Raw genomic sequence first — 27,098 nt, 5'->3', positions numbered from 1 at the left:
GTGTGCGGGGAGGAGGAGGAGGAGGAGGAGTGGGAAGAGGGGGAGGAGGGGGAGCGTGTCGGAGCTGGCTCCCACCCAAGCACTGCAGGACATGGGCGGGCACGGTGCTCCCTGCCTGGCTGCCAGCGCGCAGGCGACGCTGGGGGACCGGCGGGGGGGTACAGGGCCCGGTGGGACCGCAGCCCCCCCAGCCCATCGCCCGCACGGCCCCGTGCCCACCGCCGGGCACCTCCTGGGCACTGCGCGGGCACCGGAGCTTGTTGCAGCCACGGGGGGCACGGCTGGGTTTGGCCACCCTCCCGACCGTGCTCTGGGCAGGGTTCGGCCCCTGCACCCCCCACCCCCTGCCCCGGCCGGGTGACCCCCGGGCAGGGGCACCATGACCCGGCTGAGCTGGTGCTTTGCCACCTTGGTTCGCTGGGGGAAGTCCTTGGTGTCCTGCCTCCTGCCCCTCCGCGCCTGCCGCCACCGGGAGGTAAGCGGGCACCGCCGGGCTCGGGGTTAGGGTTAGGGTCTGCGGGGGCGGGGGCTCAGGGGGATGCAGGGGCATGGGGGTACAGGTTGGCGCTGGCCCTGCCTGCTGCGGGCAGCAGGGGGTTAAACCGTGCATACGCTTGCCAGGGTGCCAGGCATGTCCTTTGTACCTCCTTGTGTCCACCCCAGCATGGCACTGTGACACCCCCCCCCCCCCCCATAACCCGCACCCGCGGGCCCCTGCAGTGCCTGGCTGGAGGGGATCTGCTGGGATCTGCTGTACAGCATTTCACACAAAGGGATCTGCTGGGATCCCTGTGTCCTTAGAGAGTGAGCATGGAGGCGGGGGGTGTCCCTGAGTCCTTACAGCATCCACAATGGGGGGACCCCTGTGCCCAGCATGAGGGGACCCCTGTGTCCATAAAGCACCTGGCACGAGAGATCCCTGTGCCCACAAAGTGCCTAGTGTGGGGGACCCCTGTGCCTGTAAGCACCCGGTGCTGGGGAGTTCTGTGCCCATAAAGCGCTCAGTCTGGGGGGGGGATCCCTGTGCCTAAAAAAGTGCCCAGCAAGAGGGACCCCTTTGCCCGTAGGCACCTGACATGGGGCATCTTTGTTCCCATCAGCACCCGGTGTGTGTGTGTGATCCCTGTGCCAAAGGACAGCCCCGCATGGGGCATCCCTGTGCCCATGCAGCGCCCGGTGTGGGGACCCATCCTGCTCTGCTGCCCGTGCTGGGGAAACTGAGGCAGGGAAGGGAGAGGCTGGTGGAGGGCACGGGGCTCCCACTGCACCACCCTCACTTGGTTCCTTAACCTTTGGGAAGCTGCCCCATGCCTGGCGGGATGGCATGGGTCACTCCAGCTGCACCGTGCCAGCAGAGCGGGTGCCAAAGCCACCGCCGGGCAGAGCCTGGGGGAGTGTCACTGCAGGGTGGTGACAGGCCGGTATGTGCCAGGACAGGGACCCAGCCTGGAGGAGGGAGAGGCCCCTGGCTGCTTGGGGACCCCAGCGCATGCCAGGGACACAGGACTGTGAGCTGCCGGGGGCACGGGGGGTGCTCAGGGCTGTGGGTGGGTGGATGGCACTGGTGAGGTGTGGGGCAGTGGTTGTGCAGTCCCATGTCCATCTCTGTGTCCTTATGTCCCTGATGTGGGTGTGAGAACAGGGACTCATGGAGGTGTGTAACACACATGCTTGTGCATGTGTGTGTTCACGAGCCAGCACATTGGGCTGGGGTGAGAGTGAACTGCAGCCTGCGCAAGTGTGAGTGCACAGCGGGTCTCATGAACTACTATGGGGTGTGCATCCCTGTGTGGGTGCGTGTGTGTGCTCCCTAGCACATGCGTGTGTGCTGGCTGCAGTAGCAGTGGGGCTTTACACTGGTGTAAGCTGTTAGAGGGGTATCCCCCAGCCTTTCTTGTGCCCAGATGGGCGCCCACACATGCGGGTGCCCAGCCACCATGCGTGACATGGGCCGTATGTGTGGTGTGCATGTGTGCCCTGGTGTGTATGCAGGGGGGTTGCGTGTGTGATGTGTGCATGTGCCCTGTGCACCCAAGGGCAGTGCGGGGACAGCTCTGCTAGAAGCAGGTGTGGGGGCCTTGGGGACACAGTGACCCCAGGAGGGGGGACACAGAGGACTCCTGCCAAAGCTGGCCCTGCACCGGGGGTACATGCCTGAACCAGTGGTACCCATAGCGGGGGTGTCCCTGGGCTACGTGCCCCTGTCTGTGCCCCCCCGCTGAGAAAATGAGCCATAAATGATGCTCATGGCAGCCACCCTGTCCCTGTCGTATGACCCTTGTCCCTGCCCTTTTGAGGGGCCCAGGCTTGTCACAGCAGTGAATGGGAGGGGGTGATTTATGGGGGGGTGGGGACACCCTCTCCACTGGGGCTTTCATTTGTGGGCAGTAACGAGGCTGATTAATGAGGGCTGTAATGATGGGGGTGCTGGTGTTGGTGCATGGATGGGCACTCCTTGCCTGTTTGGTGCTGTGAGCAGGATCAGGCCCCCCAGCCTCCCTCCGCCCCGGGGCCTGGCTGGCATGGGGGGCAGGGGGTATTGTCCCCATCTGTCCCCTGTCCCAGCTGGCACATCCACAGAGGGATACCTCTACCATGGGCTGGGTGGGCACAGCAGAGCGGTGGGGTGGAGGGTGGTGTGACAGGGATATTTTGGGGAGGGGGTGGTGCACTTCGGGGGGGGCGGTTGCGACCCCAGCGTCTGGGAAGGGCAGCCCTCCCCCATCCCACCCTACCCTTCCTCTCTGGGCTGGTGGCTGTATGAAGCATACAGATGGGAAACTGAAGCGGGGGGGGGGGAGGGGGGGGCATTACAGTGCCCACGTTCCCGCTGTGCCCATGTCCCCATGCCAGCCGTGGCTTGTCCTGCCCGCATGTCCTTCCCCCGGGCGCGTGTTCCCCCCTGACTCACACCCTCATGGTCACGGCCAGCTGAGCGCGAGTTTCCAGGCTGGAGCCAGCGTCAGCGCTGGAGGGGGACACACCGTGTGCTGCCCAGCCAAGCCCCCCCAGGAGGCGCTGGGGTACCCCCCTGCCAAATCCATCCCTGTCAGGGCTGCGGGCTGCCAAGCCGCTCTCTGTCCCGCCTGGAAGTTGTCCCCCCTCGCTGAGGCCCCCCAGCTCAGTGCATGGATGTCTGCCGATCCCTCCCTGTCTCCCATCTCGGGACCACCCAGGGGACACGGCTGGGGATGGGGGGGGGGGCGACGACGACGACACCCCGCTGCAGGAGCCGCTGGAGGCCGGAGGAGCGATGGGGGTGAGGTGGGTGGTGGGTGCCCCGCGGGCCAGCGGAGGAAATGGATTCCAAATGTGTGTGCAGGGGGGCGAGAGGGGGACCGGGACAAGGCACAGCCCCACTCCGGCCCCCCGAGTCCCGCAGTCCGTCTGCTGGGGTGGGGGGGTCCTGACCGCCCCCCGGGGCCACCTCGGCCGGGGTGCCGGCCGGTGGGCGCTGCGGGGGTCGGGGTCGGGGGGGGGCGGGCTTTGCCCCCCCCTTCTCCCCCGGCTGGAGAGGCGGTGTGGGGCCGGGGCGGGGCGGGCGGGCGGAGCGAGGGGGCCGGGGGGGGCTCGGCCGGCCGCGGGGCCGCGCCGCGGGCAGCATGACCGGGCTCTGCCTCTCCTGCCTGCTCTGGGTACGGCCCGCCGCGCCCGCACCGGGGGGCACCGGGGGGGAGCAGGACGGCAGCGCGGTGGGGGGCCGGCAGCGGGGTCTCGGAGCGGGGCTGGTCCCGGGAGCGGGCGGTGGATGGGGCTGATTACCGGGGGAGGGGAGCGGGGGGGGGCACCGGGACGGAGCGGGGGTGTTTGCACCGGGACGGGCGGACTGGGAGCGGGGGGAATCGGCGGTGCTGGACCAGGACCGGGACCTGGACCGAGACCGGGACAGGCTCTGGGGGAACCGGGACCCAGCAGAGACCGGCAGGGACGGCCGGACACCGGGGCCGGGCTGGGGGGACCGGACCGGGAGCGGGGCCGGGAGGAGCCCCGGGGACCGGGGGGGAGCAGAGCAGGACCCAGCCCGGGAGAGCGGCGGCGGTGGGCACCGGGCTGGGGGGTGCACGACTGGGGACCGGGATAGGATGCGGGACAGGGACACTGGACTGGGCGGGGGGTGTCTATGGAGGGGGCGTGCGGCTGGGGATGAGGAGGGTGGGGGGCTGATCCCCCACGACGCCCAGCCGGCAGCACCGGCCGGGGGCCCCCGCCATTCCCCGGGGTTGAGGCTCTGCTACCTCACTGGAGGGGAGGGAAACTGGGCAAACTGGGGGGCTTCAGTTAGTGCTGGGGGTTTGGGGCTCTGCCCCCCCCCCACCCCTGTCACCAAGGCAAGCTGGGTCCGGGGGCGCAGTGGGGTGCAAAGTGCTGGGTGGGCCCGAGCCCACAGGGCTGGACCGAGGTGTCCCGGTGCCCCCCACCTCCGGCTTTGCAGCCTCACAGGAACTGGGTGTCCCAGTTCCCCCCCCGCTGCACCTCTCTGCAGTGCTGGGCAATGAACCCAGGCCTCCCGGCTCCTGATTAATCTGGCATCTCTCCCCGGTGCCTCTTCCAGCCCAGGACACCTGGGTCCCCTTCCAGCCTCCTTGGGTCTGTGTGTTGGGGGGGCCCATGGCTAGGGATGCCCGTGCACCCCCCCCACCCCTCCTGTGTGGGGGCCAGCCCCTGGGGGTGGCTACCCATGGGTGGGTGTACCCAGGTGGCATCCCCAAAAGGTCCCCCAGCCCTACCACGTGTCCCCCCAGCAGTTCCCAGCCCTGAGGGCAGGGAGGCTAACTGGGATCCTGCCAGAATGGAGATGGGACAGGGCCGTTTCGTGGGATGGGCTGGTTCCCCAGCCGGTGGGGTGGCACTGGGTGGGCAGGGTGACCCCCTAGCAGCAGGGAGCTGGGGGTGTAAAGCCAGGTGCTGGATTGGCAGTCCCGCAGCACGGGGATGGTGTTGGCAATGGGACAAGCAGAGGGGGCTCTGTGGTGTGGGAGCTGGGGGGGCAGCTCTTTCCCTAGCGAGGATAATTGCTGTTAATGAAGCAGGCCCATGCTAAAGTGTGGGGCCAGGGCGGGGTGGGGGGTACGTGTGTGGGAGACGCGTTGGCAACCCCGGGCATCCCAGCCGGGTCCTTGGGAGCGGGGGTGAGGCCTCTTCCCGGGGCACCCCGCAGCAAAGATGCTGCTTTGCATATGCAAACGAGCTCATGGCATCGTTAGGCCTCGCTGTCACCCAGCAACTGTGGCGTGGGAGCCCCCGGCCCGGGGGAGCTTTTCCCACGGCTGCCGGATGGGTGAAGGATGGGTGATGACATGCCTGTGCACACGCATGTGCGTGCGTGTGTATACACCCAGCCCTGTGCACCCCGCTCCCTCGTAGGGTGGCACGAACCCCGGGGGCTGCCGAGGGACCAGCGAATGGCCCTGCGGGAGCAGATGCACAGGGAAGAGGGGCTTGCACACCCGTGTACAAACCCATGCGAGTGTGCACATGATTGCACATGGACCTGCGTGTGGGAACACAGAAATCTGCCCACACATCTGCTGCTGCTGTGGCTGGTGGGGATGTGCACGCTCGCACATGCTTGCACACTCGCAGGTGTGCATATGCATGCAACGCCCTGCCACACGCACTGCGTGTAGCACACACAGCACCCTCACAGCCCCCGGGGTGTTTGCACGCATGCAGACATCTGGTGCACGTGCGTGGCCCTTCTGCCTGTCTATGCGTGCACTGGGGAAACTGAGGCAGGGAGGTTTTGGGGAGGGGTACCCGGCACCCTGACTCTTTGGCACCGTCCCCCCTGGCTCTGTTGCAGTGCCGAGGCTGGAGGAGAGCGGGGCGCCTGGGCGAGGGGGGGCTGCCGGGCCTCTGCTTAATCTCATTAGTCTTGGCATGAAAAGGCGGATTTACGGGGGCTCACGTCTTCATCTGGCGGCGGGTGGGTGGGCAGGGCTGGTGCGCGGCCAGGGGGGTGCCCCCCCACCCCAAACTAGCCGGGGGGGTGTCAGGAGGGACGCTGGCTGCCTGCAGCTGTGCCAGGACCACCCCCCCTGCCCTTAGCCCCTGTGCGTGAGCACACGCACACGCTTGCACGCTCACAGCCCTGCACCTGCAAACGTTGGGATCCTTCCTGTGCTCACACTCGTGGCATTGGCCTCCCTCCGCCGTGGGCTGTGCCAGGCAGGGTGGGCACGGCCGCTCACGCTCAGGGGGCACAGCACGCCCTATACACCCCCATGAGACACCCCAGCACACGCTGCCCGGCATGCACCCCAAAACCCAGCATGACACAGAGACACCCCCCTGCACGAGCACCCTTCTGGCAGCACCTGCACGTACCTGGGTGCGCACATGTGTCTGCACACGTATCTGTGTATCCACACACGTACATGCAACCATGTCCGTGCGTGCACGTGTTTATATATGTGCATTCACATGCGCTCATGTGCACACAAGTTTGCACACACATGTGCATACAAGGGTGTTCACCCGCCCCCCCATGCATGCAGGCGTACACACTTGTGCCTGCACACATGTGCCCACAGAAACGCTTGTGCACGGGCATGCGTTCGCAGGGACACACGTGTGAATGCACCAACGTGCACGGACACGCAAGTGCACGCGCGCGTGTGCGCACATGTCTGTGCGCGCGCAAACACACACACACACGTCTGTGCACGCACAGGTGCTCAAACACGTGTGGACACACCTGCACGCAGGTGTGGATGTGCTCATCGATGCGCGTGCACAGTGTCTACAGAAGCGTGCGCCCGCGCGCACGGCCCTCCGGCGCGCGCCGCCAGGGGGCGGCAGAGACTATTTAAAGGGGCCGCTGCAGCGGGGGGGCCTGGGGGGGGTGTGGGGTGCGCGCAGCCCCCTGCCCACCCGCGCACGAGCCTAGGTCCCCCCTACGCCGTGCCCACGGCCCCGGCCCTGCCGCAGAGTGATGGGGTGCGGGTGATGGGGTGCGGGGACACACACATTTCTTAAGATGGGGGGGTGGGTGATGACCCCCTGCCCAGAGGGAAACTGGGGCAGGGCAGGGCTGAGTGCCCGGTCTCCGTGCCACCTTGTTCCCGCTGCTGAAGCCCCGTGTCCCCCCAGCCCCAGGACCTGGAGGCCCCCCCAGCACACTCCTTCAAGATGACGAGCTTCAAGAAGGTGAAGGCGTGCGGCATCTGCCGGCAGGCCATCACGCGCCAGGGCAGCACCTGCCGAGGTGAGCCGGGGGCGCGGGCACGCGCGTGTGAAAGGGGGTGTGCCGGGGGGGTCAGGACACGAGGGGATGCGTGTGTGTGCCTGCACGTACAGCTGCGCGCATGAGGATGTGAAGGTGGGAACACGTGCCTGCGCCAACCTGTGCGAACACGCGCGTGTGCACGCGTGTCAGAGGGGGAGCCTGGGGGTGTGCAAGAGTGCGTGGGGTACCTTTGCGGGCGGGAAGGTGGCTGGGAGGGCGAGGGTGGCCCGCGGAGGCACTGGCACGCGCGCATGTGGCCGCGCGTCAGCAGCGTGCGTGTGCAGTGAGTGTGCAACTGTTACCGCACGAGTGTGCACACGCACGCGGGTCTGTGCGCACGGGTGGGTGCTCACACCCTCCGCCATGCCCGCTGCCCGTGGCGCCCAGTGGGATGCGGGCGGTGCCGCGGCCCCTCGCACGTGTGCGGTGCCGCCGAGCCCCGTGCGAGGAGCGGCGAGCGGAAACGCCGCTGGCCGCGGGAACAATGCGGCTTCCTGCGCGGCAGGAAACAGCCCCAAGGGAGGACAAGGCCTGGGGGCGGCCGTGGCCGGGGCCACGCCGCACGGGGACCCTCGTGTCCCCTGGGGATGGGACATGTGGCTTTGCGGGGCTGCCCGGTGGTGCCCCGTATAAGTGTGTGTCCCCAGCAGTGGCAAACACGCGCCCGCACCAACCGTGGGCACGTGCCATTCTCTGCAGGGGCGCGGGCGTGAGCGTGCAACAGCAGCGTGCGGGCAGGCGGGGACACGGGCACTGGCAGCACCCCCCACGGCGCACTCGTGCACGCCGGTGCACGTGCGAGGCCTCGTGAGACGTGTCTGTGCACGGCCTCCCTTCACGCCGTTAACCCCTGGGCACTGGGGTTTGCACGCGTGCACGCTCCCTGGCATGTTGGCACCGGCGGAGGTGGGGGACGGCTCGTGTGCATGGGTGCGTGCCCGAGCGCTGCATGCATGTGCACATGGTGCTGTGCTGTGCTGTGCTGGTGCCACCCGGAGCATGCATGTGCGTGTGCAAGGTGTGGGCATCCATGTGCGTGTGTTGCATGTCCTGGCAGCCTGTGCCCTGTGCCAAGGTGCTCCATGCCCCGCAGCGTGGGGTGCCACCCCCCCCGCCCTGCATGTGGGTTGGCCGTGGGCTGCCCCCAGCAATGCCCCCTGTCCTGCCCCCACTAACCCTCTCTCCCCTCTCCCTCCCGCAGGCTGCAAGCTCTCCTGCCACACCAAGTGCCAAGGCAAGGTAAGGCTGGTGCTGCAAGGTGTGCCCATCCCTGCCTGGGGGGCACCAGGGACTTGCACAGGGGATGCCACAGTTCGTGCCAGCTGACCCCACTGGATGGGCACCCAGATGTGCTGGTGGCTGTGGGCTGGTCGTGGTGGCACTGGCGTCACCGGTGGGTGAGGCTGGCAGTGCCATCCTGCTGCCTGGCCCCTCATGGCACGTGCCCGTCTAGGTACAGGACTGGGTTTTGGGGTGCAGCCCTGCTCAGAGGGGGTTGGCAGGGATCTGTGCCCCAGCACTTGGAGCAGGGGGGTGCCCTTTGCGTGCTGCTGTACGTGGGTGCCATGTGCTGCGGTCGAGCGCTGCCGGTGGCACGCACGCAGGCTGAGCACCTCGCCCGATACCCAGCACCGCCGGGGGCGGATCTTGCTGGCAGGAGGGAGCAGAGCCGAGGATGCCCGGTGGTGATGTCCGGCTGCCGCACCGGCGGAGGGAGACCCTACGGCAACCCAGGTTCTCCAGGGTAGCTGGAGGTGGGCACGGTGCCCACCGCCACGCTGCCGGGGCAGGGGAGGCTGCGAGTTCCTGAATCCCGGGGGAGGCATGTGTGCCAGCCGGCTCTGGGGCTGGCATCTCGGGCGGGAAGAGGCTGGCGCACCCCGGGCAGGCGGCGTAGGCTGGGACGTGCCCGTGCCTGTGCCTGTGCCCATGCCCGTGCCCGGCCGGGCAGGGAGGGAGAGGAAAGGCCCTGGGCGGGTGGACCATGCTGGGGGCCGGGCACGCGTCAGGCTTCGCAGGGTGCTGCGGCGTGGGTGGTGGCGCGGGGCAGGCACTGGGAGCAGCCCTGGCACCGAGCCCTGGCCGGGGTGTCAGAGGAGGTGGGGGCTGTGGGGGCACCCTGGGGACGTGCCCGGCACCCTGGGCCTTGAGCGGGCAGGGCAGAGGTGGCTGGGGGGCTCAGCAGGGCTGTGCCACCCTGGGGACCCTGTGCCACCCCAGGAAACCCCGGGCCACCCTGGGGAACCCTATGCCACCCTGGGGACTCTCTGCCATCCCAGGACCCTGTGCCAGCCTTGGGACCCTGTGCCACCCTGCGGACCCTGTGCCAAAGACACCCCGGGGGCTGAGGCCAGAAGAGGTGGCTTTGCCTTGATTCCGGGGTGAGGGGGGGTGTGGGGTGAGGGGCTGCCCGCAGTACGGCAGGCGCTGGCAGAGAGTGTCTGCCAGTGGTTTCCAGGCAGGAGGGAGTGTCGGGAAGCGTGTGCGCCTGGGTGTGCGCCCAGTCGGGATTCTCTGATGTCTGCTATGGGGTTGTGCAGCAAGAGGGGGTGGGTCACACCGGAGTCCCAGCATCTGGGTAGCCTGTGCGTGGGGGCAGCCCGTGGCTCGCTTCCACAGCCGGCTGCATTTCATTAGCCTCCTTCACCCTTCCCAGGCTCGCTGGAAGCTGGAGTCCCCTCGGTGGGGCTGGCTAGCTGAGGGGTGTGCTGCTGTGAGGGGTGCATGCATGGGGCCAGGGCCAGGGGCCTTCTGCAGAGCTCCTTTGGGCCAGCGCCCAGGGAGGGGCTCCTCCGGCCGGGCAAGCGGCCAGCTGACTCACACGCCGGCTTGTTATTGTAGGGTCTCTGGGGAGGGCGCGTGTGGGGAGGGGGCTTGGCACAGAGCAAAAACGGCCTCTTGTCTACCTGAAGCCCCTCACGTTTAACCCCTGCACCCCCAGGATACTTTGGAGCGGGAAGATGGGCTGACCCCCAAAGGCCTGGCAGCTGCACCCCCCAACACTTTCTCCTCCTGCCCTGGAGATGCTGCTGAGGTCCTGGTGTCTTCCCCCCTCCTCCAGGGGCTCCTGGCCCTGGAGCCTGTCCCACCATGCTATTGGCAGCATCTTCTGCTCTGTTCCCATATTTACCCTCTTGGGACCTGCCCCGACCCCTTGTTCTTCCCCACCAGCTGCCCCCGGCACGGCCGGCTCCTGGCCAGCTGCCTCCTGTCCCAGTTCGGGGGGAAGCTCCCAGTTACAAAGCCCAAACGGAGTGGATATGGTGGGGGGGGGGAGAGGGGAGAGATAGGGGTGTGGGTAGGGGGGCGGGTGGGGTGTGAAGGGTTGTACTGGGGGTGATGGGTGTGGGGTGCCAGGGTGTATCATGGGTGTGATGGGGATATGGGAGGGGGGCACTGGGGTGTATGTGGGGACGCCAGGGAGATTTTGGGGTGCCGGTGAGTGCCACGTCCCCAGGAAGGCAGTGAGCGGGCAGATCTGTGCCAGGGCGAGCAGGACCTGCACCCTGGCAGTGACCTACACCCCTTGAGGTCCCCCCCAGCCCGAGGGACAGTGGAGGGGACAGTTGGTAGGACCCATGCCCCACAGTGGCAGTGATGCTGGCGGGGTGCCCGGCGCCCGTGGGTGGCTCTGGGGGGGCCAGGGCAGCCGCACACACATCAGCTGGGAAGCACAACGCCGTTCCCATGCCCATGTAAGGCCCTTCTCGCGCCCAGCGCCTCCGCTCAGGGATTTTTCCTTGCTTAGCAAACCTCCCTTCCTCCCTCCCTCCCTCCCTCCAAGGGGGACGGACAGACGGATGGACACTGGAGTGTATCGCACCCGTCCAGCCTGCCCCCTCCCTCTCTCCCCACACAGAAACTGCTTGCTGAAAGCAGCGGGGGTGTAGCTTCCTTTGAAAAGTGGGGAAACTGAGTCACAGAGCCCTGCCCGGGGACAGTTGGAGGTGGGGGACACGGTGTGGGGTGCAGTGCTTTCCATGGCAGTGGTCAGGCACGGGTGGGCCTGTGTGTTGGCACGTGCTGGTCGTGGCACAGCCAGGGTCTGGTGGTGACACTGCCTGCCCGGCTGGGGTGGAGGGATGAGCCTGAGGATGCTCTGGGCAGTTATGCCATGCAGGCATGTCCCAAATCATGGAGCAAGGGAGGTGCTGGGGGCGTCCCCGTCCCCCGGGATGCGCTCGCTCCGACTGGGGCTGGATTTTGCCATGGTGCTGCTTAGAGAGGCTAAGAAAAGACGGGGGGATGATGCTTCTCCCCATGGCGGGAGCCAGCCTGGTGATGGCTGGTTTGGCTGGGGGACAGGGAGAGCTGTGGCATTTGGCTGCCAAATCGGCTGGCGATTGCTGGCGGGTGGTTCTGGGAAGTGGTGGCTGTGCCAGCCCCTGGGCCTGGCAGGGCTCCAGCTTGCCCCACTCGCTCCGTGCTGCACCAGGGCCCACAGGTCCTGGGGCAGTTGGGGTGCTGGGTTGTGCCAAAAGGGGAAACTGAGGCACGGCACGTAGCATGGGGCTGAGGCGTCTGGGGGCTGCATTGTCCCTCGGTGTCTCCCACCGGGGAGCTGACAGTGGGTGCTGGACCTGTGCTGGGCTGCTGGGCCGTGTGTGTCTATGCATGTGAACACGTGTGTGTGAGTGTGCATGCGTGTGCCCAAACACAAACGTGTTTGCACGATCATGCGTGTGCATGATCATCTGTGCTCACAGATGCATGTGTGTGTGTGTGACCCTGCAAGGGAATGCATCCGTGTGCAAGAACATCCATCTGTGTGCACAAGTGTACTCGCACACGGGCGGGTAGTCACATGCGTGTGCTCCCAGCTTGGTGCCATCCATCCCCCCTGGCCTCGTGCCAGGCTCGGCTTGTTTTTCGAGTGCCCCCCTGCGATGGGACTCCAGGGGGGGTTTGTCCATCATTAAACCGGGGGCTGGAGCAGGGCCAGGGCCGGGCAGCGAGGCGCGTCCTGGCCAGAGCAATTGCTCCCAGTGCCTGCGGCGCCAACGGGCCGTTGGCGGCAGGGGGACGTAGCGGGACCCATGCCGGGGCACATGGTGGTGGTGAAGGGGACGTGTATCTCCTGCTCTCAGCTGGTGCTTGTAAAGCAAGTCTGAGCCAGGAGGGGAAACTGAGGCAGGGAGCGGTTGGACCACTCTGGGCAGGCTTGACTTGTGGTGATGGGCAACCTGCAGCTGTGCCATAGCCAGGGGCCAGGGCAGTGTGTGGGGCACGGAAGGAACATGGGCTGCAGGGAGGGGACATCCATGTCCCAGCAGCAGCAGGCTTGTGCTAGGGGACATCTGGCTGTCCTGTCCCCACTCACCACTCCAGCCCCGCTGCCCCGCTGCCTCCTCCCTGCACAGCAGAGGCGATGACATGCCAGTCACTCTGCCTGTCCTGTCCCTGTCCCCGATGCCCCATTAAAAGCCACCCCCTCAGTGCTTCGGGACAGCTAATTAACAACACCCCTGGTCTCCACAACAGAGCGAGCAGCAGGGGCGGGGGGGGGAGGAATGCCACAGGAATGTGTCCTTGACCCTGGCATGGGCCCAGCTGGGGTGGCGGGATGGGGGCTGCAGGGGTCAGCCCTGCCCCAGTGCCGTGCCAGGTCATGTTTGTGCAGTGGGTCCTGGAGGGGGTTCTGGTTTTTTTTTTTTCCCCCTCCTTCTTTCATTTTTCCCCTTCTTTACGTCACTGCCCAAATATTCGGCCTCTCTCAGCTCCGGGGGGGGGGGTGTCGGTTTGGCTGCTCGGAGGAGCTGGGGCCCTTCTCTGCACCCTCCGGGTGCTGCAGCATGCAGGGAGGGTGGGCAGGGGAGTGGGGATGCTGAGGCCGCCCACACTTGCTGCACTGGTGAGCACCGGCTGGGGCTGGCCTGAGAGGTGTCAGCTGAGGCAGTGGGGACCACCAGCCTCCCTCCTCAGGGGCTCCCAGGGCCGAATCCAGCCCCTTGGCACCCTGCGGTGGTGGAAGGCAGGATCTGAGCTGGATGGGGGCTCTTGTGGAGGGTCTCTGCCTCATTTCCCAGTGATTTTCTCGCAGACCACTTTGCGTGCCCCATGGCTACCCCTCCTGGGACCTGCCCTGGGAAGGGCACTGGGTTCCTGGGGACCCCCAGCACCCTCCAAGGGGTGGCACCAACCCCAAACTAGCCAAAAGGTCTGGCTCAAGAGGGTCTCTACAGACCCAGCACTGGGGCTTCATCTCCTCCCATGTGCTTTCACCTCTGGAGCTGACCCCCCCCCACCTCCCTGGAGTGCCTGATCCCCAGGTCCCCCTTCTTCCGCTGACGTCTGGAGTGGTGATGCCCAAGGGTGCTTGTTTTGGGTTGTGGAAGAGCTGGTTCAGGTGGGGGGTGGTTTCTCTGGGGGTGCTGGGGGGACTCTGTGGGGTGCAGAGGCCACTGGAGCCACTTGGCTGACCGCCAGACCTGCTCCCACCAGCACGTTGACCCGATGGATCTGGGAGGCACTTTGGTGGCTGGAGTTCAGGGATGCTGTCAGGACTGCTCTGGCTGTGTCCTGCGAAGGGGACACATCATGTCCCCAGGGGACAGCTCCCGTCCCCTCCCCAGGGACAGGGATGTGCTGTCAGTGCCCTTCGCTCACCCACTCATTTCCATCCCGCTCAGCCGCTGATACTTTCCCATCTGGCCCCGACTCTTCCGCTGCTGGTGTTTCCCAGGGTCCGGGAGCTGTCCTGTGGCTGCCTCCTGAGGAGCCAGGGCTGGGGGTGTCCGTGTGGGGGTCTGTACCGGAGCTGAGCTAGGGTCTGTGCCCAGCTCCCCTGGTGCAGGACGTTCATTCCCCTTCATCCCAGTTGCAGCGCTCCCCTCTTTTTGGGATGCCTGCTTTTTGGGGGCTGTGGTGCTGGGGGGGCTTGTTTGGGGGTGCCAATGGATCCTGGGTGGGGGCCGGGTTGTCCTCAGAGTGGTGGCTGTTGGAGTCCAGCCCCATGCCCTTGGGTGCTGGGGAGGGCAGCGGGGCTGGTGCTTGCTCGGGAGGAGGGTGAAGAGGTGCCCCCTGGGGATGTCGGGGCTCCGGTGCTTTGTCCTCGGCAGCGGGAAGGGTCCGCCGGTGCCTCTGAGTACTCCCGTCCCATGGCATCATCCAGCTGTTGGGGAAACTGAGGCATGGAGGGGCTGGACAGGATCTGCTGGAGTGGGATTGCACTCACAGGGGTGGTGCCTCTTACAGGAGTCTTGGAGGAGGGCAGAGGGAGAGCCCCTCGCCACCAACCCCTCCCTGTTGACTTTTGGGGGGGTGGCAAGGCAGGAAGGGACCCTGGGGTCCTGCTCCGTGCTGGCAGAGCCAGCCCCAGCCTTTTGGCTGAGCCTGCAGCACAAGGACGGAAATGCAAACAGGAACGGGGAGGCGTTGGGCGAGAAAATGTCAACAGCACTGGGCCGGGTGCCTGGCTTGCCGCCTCCCCGGCCGGCTCGCCGCGCTGCGGGCCACCACCAGGCAGGCTCCCCCCGCCCCGCACTGCTGGGGGCTTCCCTCCTTCGCTCCCGGGTCTCCCGGCACTGAGCACTTGCTCGCGCAGCAGGGCCGGGACTGGGCTGCCCCAGGGGTGGCCGGGGAGAGTAGGGTTCTATCCATCGCCACACAGAGCCCCTGAGGAGGAGGAGGAGGAAGGGAGATGGGAGGAAGGCGAGAGGGATGCTGGGCACACCCCGGGTTTGGGACAGGCAAGTGGGGACTGGCGTGGCTCCATGTGCCGACGGACAGCCAGGGCTTTTCCAGCATTTTGGCTTTGCTTTTTAATTGGGGGGTGGGCTGGTAAATCTTCACATGCCCCTGACATCGGGGTTGCGGGGCACCCAAGAACCATTAATTGGGCACCTCGTCCCGTGCGCGGCAGGGGGGACCAAGTTGTGCCAAGGGGTGCCAGGCAGATAAAGGCCCCGAGAAGGGCCTCACGCCCCCGTCCCTGCCACCCCCCCCACCGCCAAGGGCACGGGGACGCCGGTGGCGTCACGCGGGGTGATAAGGCCCCGACCCCGCTGCGCCCCGCCGCCTGCCGCAGCCCCTCGGCACGGGGTGCGAGGCGCTTTGCAGGGGGAGGTGTGAGGGGGTGTTTTTTGGGGGTGTGTGGGCTGTCTGCCCACTTGCCGGCACCCCTCACCCAGGGCCATCTGCCCGAGCTGGGCTCCCGGTTGCCTTGAAGGGTGTTTTTGGGGGAGGCGAGGGGAGTGGAGCGGGGCTGGACTTGGAGCGTGCCGTGCAGCTGGGGAGAGAGGGAAGAGGAGAAGAAAGAGGGAGAAGGAGCGAGAGGAGGGAGGGGAGAGGTGGAAAAAGCTGCCCGGGACCCCCTTCCTCCCCAGGGCCGGGGCCGGCGCCCCCGGGGTCCCCAGCCCCCGGCCTCCCCGGGGGTGCGGAGGGGAGCGGGGGGCCGGCGGGACCCCCCTGCGCCCCTCCATCGCCGGGGTCCTGCTTGCGGGGAGCGAAATCCTTCGGCTCTCCCCCTCCTTCCCTCCCCTCCCTCCTCCCTCCCTCCTTCCTTCCTTCCTTCTCCAGGCTTGGCCCGGGGAGGGAGGGGGGCTCTGCCTGCAGTCTGCCTTCACGCCTGCCCGCCCGGGCAACGCCGGGCTCCCGCCTGCCCCGCGACCCCCCCCCCCGACCCCTCCGGCCGCCCCCGGCCGCCCCCCGCGCCCCCCGGGCCAGGTGAGGCTGCTCTGCCGTCTCTTTCGGATGTAGGCAGGCGAGACCCCGGATGGATTTCGGGAGCGTCATGAACCAGGTACGGGCGGGTGGCGAGGGCACGGGGGTCCCCAGCCGCCCCCCCCCGTCCCCCTTCCGCGGGGAGGGGGTACTGCGGGGGGTGGCATCTCTTCAGGGGGCAGGGGCCACGTGTGACATCCGAGCGGGGAGGGGTGGTGCGTGGTTGGGGGGTGCTGTCCCCCCAGGTTGGGGGGGCGTCCCCAGTTGTCGGTCCCCCAGAGGGGGTTTCGGGGTGCGGGGGAGCTTGGAGGGGGTGACGCGATGCTCGCAGGGAGCAGGATTTGGGGAGGGGGCGAGGGCCGGTTTGCCGCCGGCTGGGAGCCGCGAGCGGCTCGGGGGGGCCGTGCCCCCCGTGCCCACCTCCCCACCTCGCCGGGGCGGTGACCCGCAGGGTGCCCCGGAGGGGGACACGCAGGCGCTGGGGTCTGCGCCCCATCCGAAGTGCGTAGGGACCTGTCCCTGGGGAGCAAGGGCTGCGCGGGAAAGCGGGGTCCTCCCCCGGCACCCCGCTCCCACCCCCCCGGCCGGGTGGGCGATGCCGGGCGGGTGCCTGTCACCCCCCGCGTGGGGGACACGGGAGGGGCAGTCCCTCGGCCGGGACACCCTGGCAGCCCTCGGGTTAACCCCCCCCGTCCCTGGTCCCGCCGCGGGACCGTCAATGGTTAAACCCCGGGTTAATGAGTGGCGAGGAGCCCGGCAGCCCCGGTGGGTGCCAGCCCCCCCCCCCCCCCCCCGTCCGCGGGCAGGGACCCCCGGCCCCTCGGCGCCGCCGGGCCCGCAGAGGGTTAAGTCCGTCAGGGCAGGTCCCGGCGCAGATGTTTTTCGGCTGTGCTCCTGGGAGAGGAAACGGCCGAGCGAGGCATCAGCCCTCTTGGTTTTAAGGGGAAAACAAGAAAAAAAAAAGGAGAACTGCTGCGTTCCCGGGACGCCTGATCCCGCTCGGCATCGGGGTCAGCCCCCGGTGCGGGACCGGTGACCCCGGTGTGGGTGCTGGGGGGCAGCTGGCAGGGACAGGGGGGTGACAGTGGCTGCACCCCCCGGGTCCTCATGGAGGGTGCTGGGGTGACATCTGCTGCGTGACGAGTTTGGGGGACCTGGGGGGCACCCAAACGGGCACCCCGTGTCCTTAGTGGTGGCACTGGGAGGGCTGTGTGTGTCCTGCCTGGAGTCTGAAGCCATCCCTGGGGCTGACACCCCCGGGGAAAGCGAGTCGGGAGAAAATGAGCCCCCAGCCCGCACCCTCTCTAATGAAGCTTCTCCATTAGCAATCCTGCTGGCCCCCGTTTCAGGAAGGGCAGGGCTGGTGCCGCCCTGCGGGGCTGCTGCCCTCCCCAGGCAGGGCAGTCCGCCTTGGGGCTGTGCCCCTCTGTGTCCCCCCCTTTTGGGGTCCTGAGCTGAGGGGTCCGTTTGCACCTTGACTTGTTGGAGTGGGCTGCTGGAGCAGAGCTGTGCCCTGCCCTGGGCCACCCTCTCGCTTGCTTTGCCGCCGTCCCATGCCTGACCTCGTGCAGCCCATCCCCGGGGCATCCCGTCACAGTGCCGGCAGCCCCTGATCAGCACCGGAGCAGCCCCTCTGGGTGTTGGGGCAGAGGGAGAAGAGCAGCCCCACGGTACAGTGCCTGGGCAGGGGGAAGCAGCTCAGTGTCTGCTTCCCCCTCCTGTTCCCACACCTCCCCAACACCGTAGATGGGGGACGCCAGTTTTGGGGTGCCGCTCAGCAGTTCAGTTTCACTGCAGCATACTCAGCTCCGTCCCGTGGGGTAGGGACATGGCACTGATGCCAGTCTCCATCTGCTTGGGGCTTTCCCCCCACAAAGGGACCGCCCTGGGCTCAGTGCTGGGGGGCACAGACCCCCCTGGGGCAGTCAGAATTTATTTTGGCACCTTGTCTACCCCTCAAGGTGGGTCACAGCCCCACAGGCACTGGCAGGTGCCCCTGATGCCAGGGGCAGCCCAATGCCTGCAGTTGGGGTCTTTATGCCTAAGGGATAGGGCTTGCCTGGTGCTCCACCAGCATGGCAGAGGGGATCTGTGGGGCACGGCCCCACTCAGGGCTTCACAGTGGGGCACAAGCAGCCTACCAGCCCACCTGCTTATGGGCCTGTGTGCTGGCCAATCCCACGTGAGTACCCATGCTCTGACCAATCCCATGTCAGAATCCATTTGTTGACCAGTCCCATGTGAGAATGCGTGCACTGACCAATCCTGTGCTGGAATCACTGCTCTGAGCAATCCTGCATGAGAATCAGTGCTCTGACCAATCCCATGTCAGAATCCATGTATTGACCAATCCCGTGTGAGAATCTATGCATTGACTAATCCCTTCTAAGAATCCGTGTGCTGGCCTATCCTGTGTGAGAATCCATGCTCTGACCAATCTCAGGTGAGAATCCAGGCACTGACCAATCCCATGTAAGAATCCATGCGCTGACCAATCCTGATGGAGCCCCCTGCAGCAGACAGTGTCCTAGCCAGTCCCAGTGTGACTGCTCCCTGCCAGACCCTGGTGCGGGAGCTGCTCCCTGGCCAATCCTGGCAGCCGGTTTGGATCCAGGGGGTTGATGAGGGGCTGGGGGGTCCCCACGTTCTCCCTTGGGGCAGGCTGGTTGTGGGGTGCCTGCGGGACCAGAGTGAGGGGTGTCCCCTCTATGGGGTGGCAGCACCCATGGGGGGGTGCTGGCAGCAGGGCATGGCTGGGGCTGTGGGGCCGGTGCCAGGCAGGCGATGGCCTGTGGGGCTGGATCCAGACCTGCTGCCGGCAGATGTTGCCTTTTTAGGCACTGGAGCGCAGCACGACCCTGCCTGCAGCCGGCCCTGTGCCGAGCCAGCGCCCACTGGCAGAGACTGGCCAGCCCCTGTCCTGGGCCTGCGGAGGCACCTCTGTCCCCCTCTTGACACCGAAAATCCCCTTTTCCCCCCCCAAACAGGCCCGGGGACACTACCTTCTCCCCCTTCCCCTAGTCGGCACTTGGCAGCCCTGGGGCTGCTTGCTCAAACCGCCCTGGAGCTGGGGCCTGCCCTTATTTGGGTTGAAACCAGGGCTATTTTGGTGCTGCTGCCTCCATCGCAACCCCTCGGAGCTTCCCTGCGTGTCGCCTTCTCCATCCTGTGCCGTCTCGCCGTGCTGGGGCTGCTGGCCTGGCCAGCTGTGGGCTGGTTGGGGGCCATCACCCTCCTGGCCGTGCCGTGGGTGCTGGTGGTGATCCCTGCGGCCACTGCAGGGTGGAGTGGCTGGTGTCCCTCGTGGTATCTCAGCCCTGATCTGCAGGGCTGGGCGCACTGGGTGACCTCTGTCCTGGCCCTGCTGCCGCCTTCCTGGTAGGGATGGGCCGTGGGGTGGCTCCCAGGGGACATACTGGGGGGGGAGACAGAGGGGATGGGGTCCGTCCCAGCTTGGGGGACATCGCTGGCACGGTGGTGGCGGCTCTTTGTTGTGCGGTGCCCTCCCTGGGTACCACCAGCATCTCTTGGGCAATGCAGGGGCAGGGCAGCCTGGTGGCCTCTGCCCTGGCACGGGTGCTGCCAGGCATCCCGGCATGGAGGGGATGGCACGGTGACAGTCCCTCGCCCAGCTGTGGGGCGGGCCGGGGATGCTCAGAGGGAAGCCTGGGAGCGGTGAGACCTCCGTGCCCCAGCGTCAGCCCAGCCTGACTCACCCTGAGCCGCTGGCCAAGCCGCTCCCCGGCCCTTCGGCATGGCCGCCGGTTGCCCCCACCCAAAGGGAGAAACCCCGAAAGCAGCAGAGCCCCTGAGCGCTGGTGGGGGCAGAGAGGGGCTGCGTGGTGCTGGGGTGCTGGCCCCTCCCCAGGACCCCTATGCCGGGGGGGGGCCTGGGCTCTGCGTGGCCGCTCTGTTCCTCGCACACCGGGGCTGTGCCGGGCAGGGTGGAGCTGGGGCGAGGGGGGAGCGGGTGTGGATGGAAACATGCTGTCCTCTCGCCGGGGTCTTGTTGCATAAACAGGAGATTTGCCAGAGCTGCGAGAAATGTGAGGGCAGGAGCAGGCAGCACGTGGTGTGGGCAGGGGGGACCTGACCCCTGTGCAGGGCAGGGGGGTGGTCAGAGGGGCACTCTCTGAGCCCAGACCCTATAGTCCCTTATGGCTGGCAGGGGGAAAGGATGCTGCAGGTGGTCCCACCAGGAAGGGGGGAACAGGGGTGCTGGAGAAGGGAAAACCTTCCCTGACGTCCCCAACTTGGTGGCCCCGACCTGTCTCCTTAAAGTACCGTCTGCTGTGGGGTGCCAGAGTGGGGCTCCTGCTCTGCCCCACGCTGTGGCTAAGAGGGAGTTCAGCAGGGCTTGGTGGCTGCGGTAGGGCTGGAGGGGCTGGTGAGCAGGAGGAGGGCTCTGGGGCCGGCTGGGAGGTTGCTCCGGCCCATGGCTGTCCCTGGCACCCCCCCCCCCTTGCCTGGGGCAGGATCTTGGGGTGAGCAGAGAGCCGTGGGGTGCATGGGGAGGTGCTGCACAGCTCAGCTGGGACGTAAGTGGCACAGAGCTCAGGCGACATTGCTAGGGAGGAAGAGGTTCCCCATGGGGTGACGTGGGACCCCACGAGCTTCCCCGTGGGGTGACGTGCGCTGAGCTGGCGTTGGTGCTACCCCAGCATCGTCCCTTGGGACGCCGATCCGGCCACTGAGTCACCGTCCTCTCTGGCAACAGCACTTCCAGCCTGCAGGGTGGTTTGGGCAGGGGACCCCCTTCCTGGGGGCTGAAGGGAGTAAGGTGGCTTGCTCCCCTCTTTTGGGGTCCACATCCCTTCTGTGTAGGGTGGCCAGGAGGGCTGCGCCTGCCTGACACTGGCTTGCTTTGTGGAGTGGTCCGGGATGCCGAGGGGGTCCTTTTTGACAGCATGTCTCCGGCTCTGACCGCAGCAGCTGGGCTGGCTTGCCGGCGTCTCGGTGCCTGGCTGTTGGGAAGCGGCTCCGGTGTGCCGGGGTGCACGCAAGAGTCGGGGTGGCTGGTGCTGCGGCTGCTCCCGGCATCGCAAGGGTCAGCACCGGCCCGGATATCAGCCGGCTTGGGAATGTTTATCGGAGCTCCTGGGGAAGGGAAAAACAAAAACCGCCACCCAAAGGAAGGGATATGCGTCAGAGATGGGCCTGCATTGCCCACCAGCAGCCGGGCGGGCTGTGCTGCGGGCTGTGGGCCAGCGCTTGCTCCGTTCTGGCAGCCCGGCCGGGGGTGACTCCTGCAGTCCCCCAGCCCACCCTGTGTCCAGTACTACACTGACCCAGTCTGCTCCCGAATTGCAGGGCCCCTCCGTGGAGGTTTGTCCCCCCCCAGCCCCGCTGGCATCCCGCATGCTGGGGCTATAACCTGTGGGGATGCTCCAGCTGGAGCAGGACCTGGCAATGCCCCTGGTCATCTCCGTGGCTGCAGAGGTTATTTTGCTGAGGGAGGAGGAGGAGGGGGAGGAAAGATTTGGGAGGGAGAGAGATGTGAGTGGTGGTTGCAGCATGGAGAAGGCTCTGCGCTGTCTCATCACGGGGTACGGCATGGATGTCCGCATCCCTCCAGCCTCGCTCAGTGCTTGTGAACCAGTGCTGAAGTCCCGGCAGGGATCTGGGGTGCAGAGGCCGTTCCCTGAGCTGCAGCTGGTGAGGTTTGGTGGAGGAGGGCTCCCGTGGGCTGCTCTGCCATGGGGTGGTGCGGCCAGGGGCTGCCCCGGGGGTTTGCTGGCCAGGTGTTTACTTCTGGGCTGGGACATCTCGAGGGTATCAGGTTCCTCCAGGTATGGTGACAGCTGGCTATGAGGGAGCGAGCCCATGGTTGCTCTCCAGGGGAAGGCTGCAGGGTGTGCCCAACCCTTTACGAGACATCAGAGAGTCCCCACCACTCGTAGCCGTGGGGCCTTGTTCGCTGGGAAACTGATTTTGGTGCTTGGCAAAACCTGGGTCTCAAGGTGGCGGCTTGCGGGATGTGGCTGCTGGGAGGGATGGGGCTGTGACCTGGGGGGCAGGGGCCGTGGGGGGCTGGTGGGGTGGGCGGCAGCCCCGCTGCGCCTCGTTCCTCGCATTCCTGGGCAGGGCTGCTGGGCGGTGGGGTCGCGGCAGTGGGGGCCGGGCAGCAGGAATGCAAACACCGGAGCGGGGTGGGGGGGAGAAGAAAGGCTGCTTGTCTGCTGCGGCGAGGCAAAGCCCGAACCAGGGGTGTGCAGGTCTCCCTGCCTTTCCCACCCCTCCCTGCACCGGGGCGGGGGGGGCATGGGGGTCCCTGGGGATGGAGTTGGTGGTGGTCCTGGGGGTCTGTGTGATCCTGTGTGGGGTGATGCTCTCACTGGTCCTGTGGGGCAGAGGGGATGCTCCTGCACCCCTGCGTCAGGAGTTCGGCTTCCCTAGCAAGGGGTCCATTGCCTGGGGCTGGGTCTTTTCCCTTCTCCTTGAACCTGGGCCATGTTTGAGCCAAACTTGAGAGAGGGACGGAAGCTGAACACAGCGTTATGTTCCTGCAGTCCTCATAAAACTGCCTTTCTGGGATGCGAGAGTGCCATACAGCCCGGGTTGGTGGCTCCTGTGGATGGGAGGAGTGGTGTCGGGTGAGCACAGGCCCATATTAGACATCAGAGGATCCGCTAGGGCAGGGAAATACAACCACGGGCACCCCAGTTTTCTCCCTTCTCCAGCCAAAGGAGCATTCGTAGCCTACAAACCTCCTGGTGCCGACAACGGAGGAGGGATGGGCACGGACCCTACCTGTCTGTGGGACCAGCGTGTCCCACGGTGGGGGAGCTGTGCATCTCCCCCCATTACCAGCCTCGGGAGCTGGGGCTTGATGGGGGCTGGGGGGTCTTGTTTGAGCATCCCCAGGGGAAGAGCGTGGCGGTGTGCGGGGCACAGTGCGGGGTACGGCACGGCCCTCGTCGGCCCCGTCCGCAGCGGCTCGCTGCCGGAGAACATTCCAGGGAGGCTGGCGCGGGGCCAGCGCCGCGGGGCAGGGAAAGGGGCCTTTTATGGAAGCGTTTCTGCATTAGAATAAAATCATAATAATAATGCGCAGGGGAAGGGAGCGGGAGGAGGAGGAGGAACTCCTGAAGAAAACAGGGGGGTGGGATGGGAACAGGCTGGTGGCCGGGGAGGGGGCAGGCGCTGTGCATCACCCTGTGGGGACCGGGATGGGGTGGGATCTGGGTGCTCTGAGTGGGGTGCTTGGGGGAAATCCTGCTTTTTATGGCCCCGGGCGGGGGAGGCTGAGCAGAGTGCGGGGGGGTCCCCGTGCTGCCACGGTGGGGGACCAGCCCCTGAGTGGTGTTTGGTGTGTTGGTTCGATTCTGGGACGGGGCAGGGGATGGCTGGGTGGGGGTCACCGCTCCTGGGGACACACGGAGGGGTTCAGAGGGGATAAAGCGCCCCAAATCACACTCTGCCACTACCGCTGGTGTCTTTGGGCCCACGCAGGGCTGGAACGGTTGTTCCTGCTGCCCTCGGCACCAACAAACAAGGCGCTGCCTCTCCCACCCTGGCGTGCCGCTGCTTCCCGGCGCACTAGGGTGCACGCAAAACCCAAGGTTAATTGTCAGTAATTGCCGCTGGTAATTAAGGTAACAATAGCTGGGCTGTTCAGCTGGCGGCTGCAGGAGTGCTCACGAGGCCGGGCTGGGGTTTGTTCCAGGAGCTGCTCTTGGCATCAGTCGGCCGCCCCGCGCCGTGCCGTGCCCTGCTGCGCCCGCCCGGGGCTGGGGCTGCCCGGGCTGCCCGGCCGAGGACGAATGGCACTGCTGCCGTGGTCCCCAGCCTGCTCCCGTTACCAGGGAGCCCAGCCTTGACCTTGGGATGCTGCCCGTGCTCCTGCCCGGGGCGGCAGGGCCATGGGCCACGGGCCACGGGTGCGCCTGTCACCCCTTTGGGCGGGCACTGGGTTTGCTCGGGGTGGGGGGTGGATGGTGCATCCCAGCCCCTTCCCATGCCCTGTGCTGGGCTGGGGGCTGCAGGGACTAATCCTGGCCCTGTTTCTGCTTCTTTGCAGGCTGTGACCCCCTGCTCCCCCGCCGTCAACTATGAACCGGTAAGCGAGCCCCCACCCCGTGAGCCGTGGGTGGCAGGCAGGGCTGTGGGGACGCTGGGTGGGATGGGACGTCCTGTTCTGCGCTGGGCACGGGGCTTTCTCTGCCTGGGGGCTTCAGGGTGTGAGTCCCCCGCCCCCAAAATCACAGGGGTCCCGTGCTGGCGGTAATGGCACCCCACCACTTTGGTGCTCTGCCCCCCAGCATTGCTGGCTGCAGGGCATCCCATGTCTGAGCAGCACGAGTTGGGGCAGACCAGCCGTCATGGGACTCCTGGAGTTGGAGCTTTTGGGGAAGAGGGGCTTGTGGGGTTGCTGGGAGGGACAGGCAGATGGGACGTGACCAGCCTGGGCTCTGGGGTCCCCCGGCGCCGAGGGCCTCCCCTCCCTGGCCAGTGCCGGGGCGGTTTCTTGCATGCCCGGAGATGGCTCTACCAGATGTGCCTTTGGCTCGGGGCGCCCAAGGCCATGTGTTTGCAGCCCTTGTTATTGTCACCCGCTTCTTTTGTCCCTCCTGGGGACCTTTAATGAGCAGCCGGGGCCAGGGCGACGCACAGCCCTTCCCACCCTGTCCTCTCCGGACACCGGGAAAAGTGCTGGACATCCCATCTCCGTTCACCCCGTCTTGGGGAGGAGGGGAGCAGGGGTGATGGGTGGGCGGCCACGCTCCCTTGCCATGCTGCTCCTCGCCACGGCAGTGCTCCAGGGATGACAGTGCACGGGGATGGCGCCGGGAGCAGGACCATGCCCGGGGCAGAATTTTGGAAAGCGTGGCATGGTGGTGCCCACCAGGTAGCATCTTGCCGGCAGAGCAGCCCCCCTGCCCCGTTCCCAGCCCGGCCGTGCCCGTGGCAGTGGGCAGAGCAGGCACATGGCAGCGGGGAGGCTGGCATTGCCTGGGGCCGGCGCGGCCGCCCTTCCTTCTTGCTCCGGACGTGTGCCAAGGCTTGCTGGGGCAGGCGCCGGGGAGAGGAGGCCCTGGCAGAGTTTCAGCTCTGGGCTCCAGCAGCCTGGAAGTGCCGGGGTGGCTGTGCCCCACGCGGGGCCCTGGGCTGGGCACCCTGTAGCTGGGCAGGGGTCTCACCCAAAAAGTGGGTTTAGGGTATGGCCCCCTGCGAGCTCACGAGGGCAGCACATGAGCCCAAGCGTGTGAGGGGATGGGGTGGGAGCAGAGCATGCTGCCCGCCCCGGGGCCTCATGGTGGTTATCTGCCCTGGGTTTAATCTCTGCCTGCACACCCCCCACTCCTGCCAGCCTCCTCGGGCACTTATCACCAGCAAAAACATGTTAGCTTCGAGCTGGGACCGTTACTGCGGCTTCAGGAGGAAATCGAAAGGGGTTTGCCTCTGTCCCGCTGCCAGGACTGGAGCAGCCTGGTCTCTGTCCCCCTGGTCCCAAGACCCCCATAAGCCACCCAGCTGGGTCCCTTTGCTGCGCCACCCCCAGGCGCCCCAACCAGCTGTCCCCAGGCAGAGGTATCTGTACCCCTGCTCCCTATATTTGGGGTCTGGACACTCTCCCCAACCCCGGGAAGTTAATTCCTATTCCTGGCCCCATTTCAAAGCTCTCTGCGGACTCCAGTGGCGTGTCACCAAATTTGCCCCTTTTTTGAGCATCTCAGACCCCCACTCTGCTCCCACTGGGGTCCTTTGCCAGCCCCGCGGGGCCAGGTTTGTCTCGGAGAGCTGGGCCTGCCAGCAGCCAGGCTGGGTGTGGGACTGCGCCAGGCTCATCCCGTTGTTTACGTCCTGGCTGTGGGGTCTGACCCTGCAGGATCCGGATGGGATCCTGGAGGTTGGAGGGGGGCACCGGGTGCCCGCCATGGAGCGGGTGCAGGGTTTGGCTGAGTGCTCTCCATCCATGACAGCGGTCCAGCACGCGGGGCAGCTGCCGGGAGGCAGGATGGCAGCGCTCTCGGCACTGAGCATTGCCCCAGCTCTGGGCTTGCTCAAAACTTGGGTTTCGAGGGATTCCCGACCTTTAGGAAGAGCGGACATGTTGGCGGGCAGGGAAGGAAATGGGACCGTGGTGCATTTCCTAGGAAGGGCCAGAAATAGCCAGGGGGGAACTTTTGACCCCGGCCCCCGCTCTATGTGTGTGTCTCTCAATCTCTCTCTCCTTCTCTCTCGCTTGCCTTTTTCTCGCCCTCCCCTTCCTCCTGCCTGCCTGCCTGCAGCCGTCCCCAGGGGAGAGCATCACGAAGCAGGTAGACACCCCGGTAAGTGCTACCAGTTGTGGAGGCTGATCTCTGCCTTGAGACCTCCTGGAGGGTCACTTGTGCCTGTCCCATTGCCGCAAGCACTCCCCGCAGCCAAAATCTCTCAGTCTGGGATGGCCCTGTGGTCCCCCAACCTCCCTGGTGCCCCCCAGCCCTCCCTCCCTGCTAGCCAAGGTGATGATGGCCATGCCAAAGGCCAGGTGAGGTGCCCAGGGGTGGTGGCAGAGGCAGTGGTGGAGGCCAGTGGAGGGGGGGGCCGGGGCCGGGGCTTTTGCTGCAGAGCTGGCTTTCCTGTCTTGGAGCCGGGGATATGTTATTTAATCTGTGGACATGAAATTGCTAAGACAGTGTAGACAAACGCCCTGCCAAAATCAACGCGGACGGCTTCCCCCTGCCCGCAGCAAGCTCGACGGCCTCCCTGTGTGCTGGGGCTGCGACATGAGGGATGGAGGCAGAGCGGTTCCCACGAGGAAGAGGGTTAAAGCCTTCCTCACCTGGGAGCTGTCTTTCCCGCGTCTCTTTGGTTGTCCAGGCTATGTTTCTGATTCCTCTCCGAACTGGAGAAAGAGCATTCACATCTGGAAAAATCCAGCAGGACAGTCAGGAGCCCCCTTTGATGGCTTTGCTCTCTTTTGGGGGAAGTTTCCTGCTATTTCTGCAGCCTTTCTCATGCTTCGCATCACCCTTTCCAGGCAGAAGGGGCCTGCGGTTTTCAGATGCTGCCTAAAGCCTAGGGACATGCTGGGCCAGCCTGGAGCTGGGAGGCAGATGCTCGATGGAGCTGGCAGGGGGGTCTTCAACCCAACATGGCTGGGACCAGCCTGTCCTGTGCTGGGCTGGGCTGGGACATACTGGCTTGGCTGGGATCTCTGCTCCAGAGGGGACCTTTGCAGGGTCTCCCAGCCCAGTGATGGGCAGGAGTGTTTAATAACACG

At 66.4% G+C, this 27,098-nt stretch overlaps 1 protein-coding gene across 14 annotated transcripts in view; it reads left to right on the top strand.

Moving 5' to 3' along the window:
- Window positions 1-220: 220 nt before the first annotated feature.
- TNS1 (tensin 1) overlaps window positions 221-27,098 on the top strand; it is a 70,691-nt gene continuing 43,813 nt past the window's right edge. For 4 of the 14 annotated variants that reach the window (XM_069781112.1, XM_069781111.1, XM_069781109.1 and 1 more), the window contains exons 1-5: window positions 320-475; window positions 7,093-7,207; window positions 8,430-8,467; window positions 23,910-23,948; window positions 26,122-26,163. In XM_069781112.1, the coding sequence (XP_069637213.1) occupies window positions 380-475; window positions 7,093-7,207; window positions 8,430-8,467; window positions 23,910-23,948; window positions 26,122-26,163 (330 nt within the window). In that variant the 5' untranslated portion in view covers window positions 320-379. Of the gene's footprint in view, window positions 476-3,247; window positions 3,265-3,586; window positions 3,636-7,092; window positions 7,208-8,429; window positions 8,468-15,401; window positions 15,969-23,909; window positions 23,949-26,121; window positions 26,164-27,098 lie in introns of those variants that run through there. The other 10 variants (XM_069781104.1, XM_069781102.1, XM_069781103.1 and 7 more) reach the window with 9 other exon arrangements.

Source organism: Haliaeetus albicilla, chromosome 4 (assembly GCF_947461875.1).
Source record: "Haliaeetus albicilla chromosome 4, bHalAlb1.1, whole genome shotgun sequence".
Lineage (NCBI taxonomy): Eukaryota > Metazoa > Chordata > Aves > Accipitriformes > Accipitridae > Haliaeetus > Haliaeetus albicilla.
The sequence above is the reverse complement of the archived record's forward strand: the minus strand, read 5'-3'. Positions and strand labels throughout refer to the sequence as shown.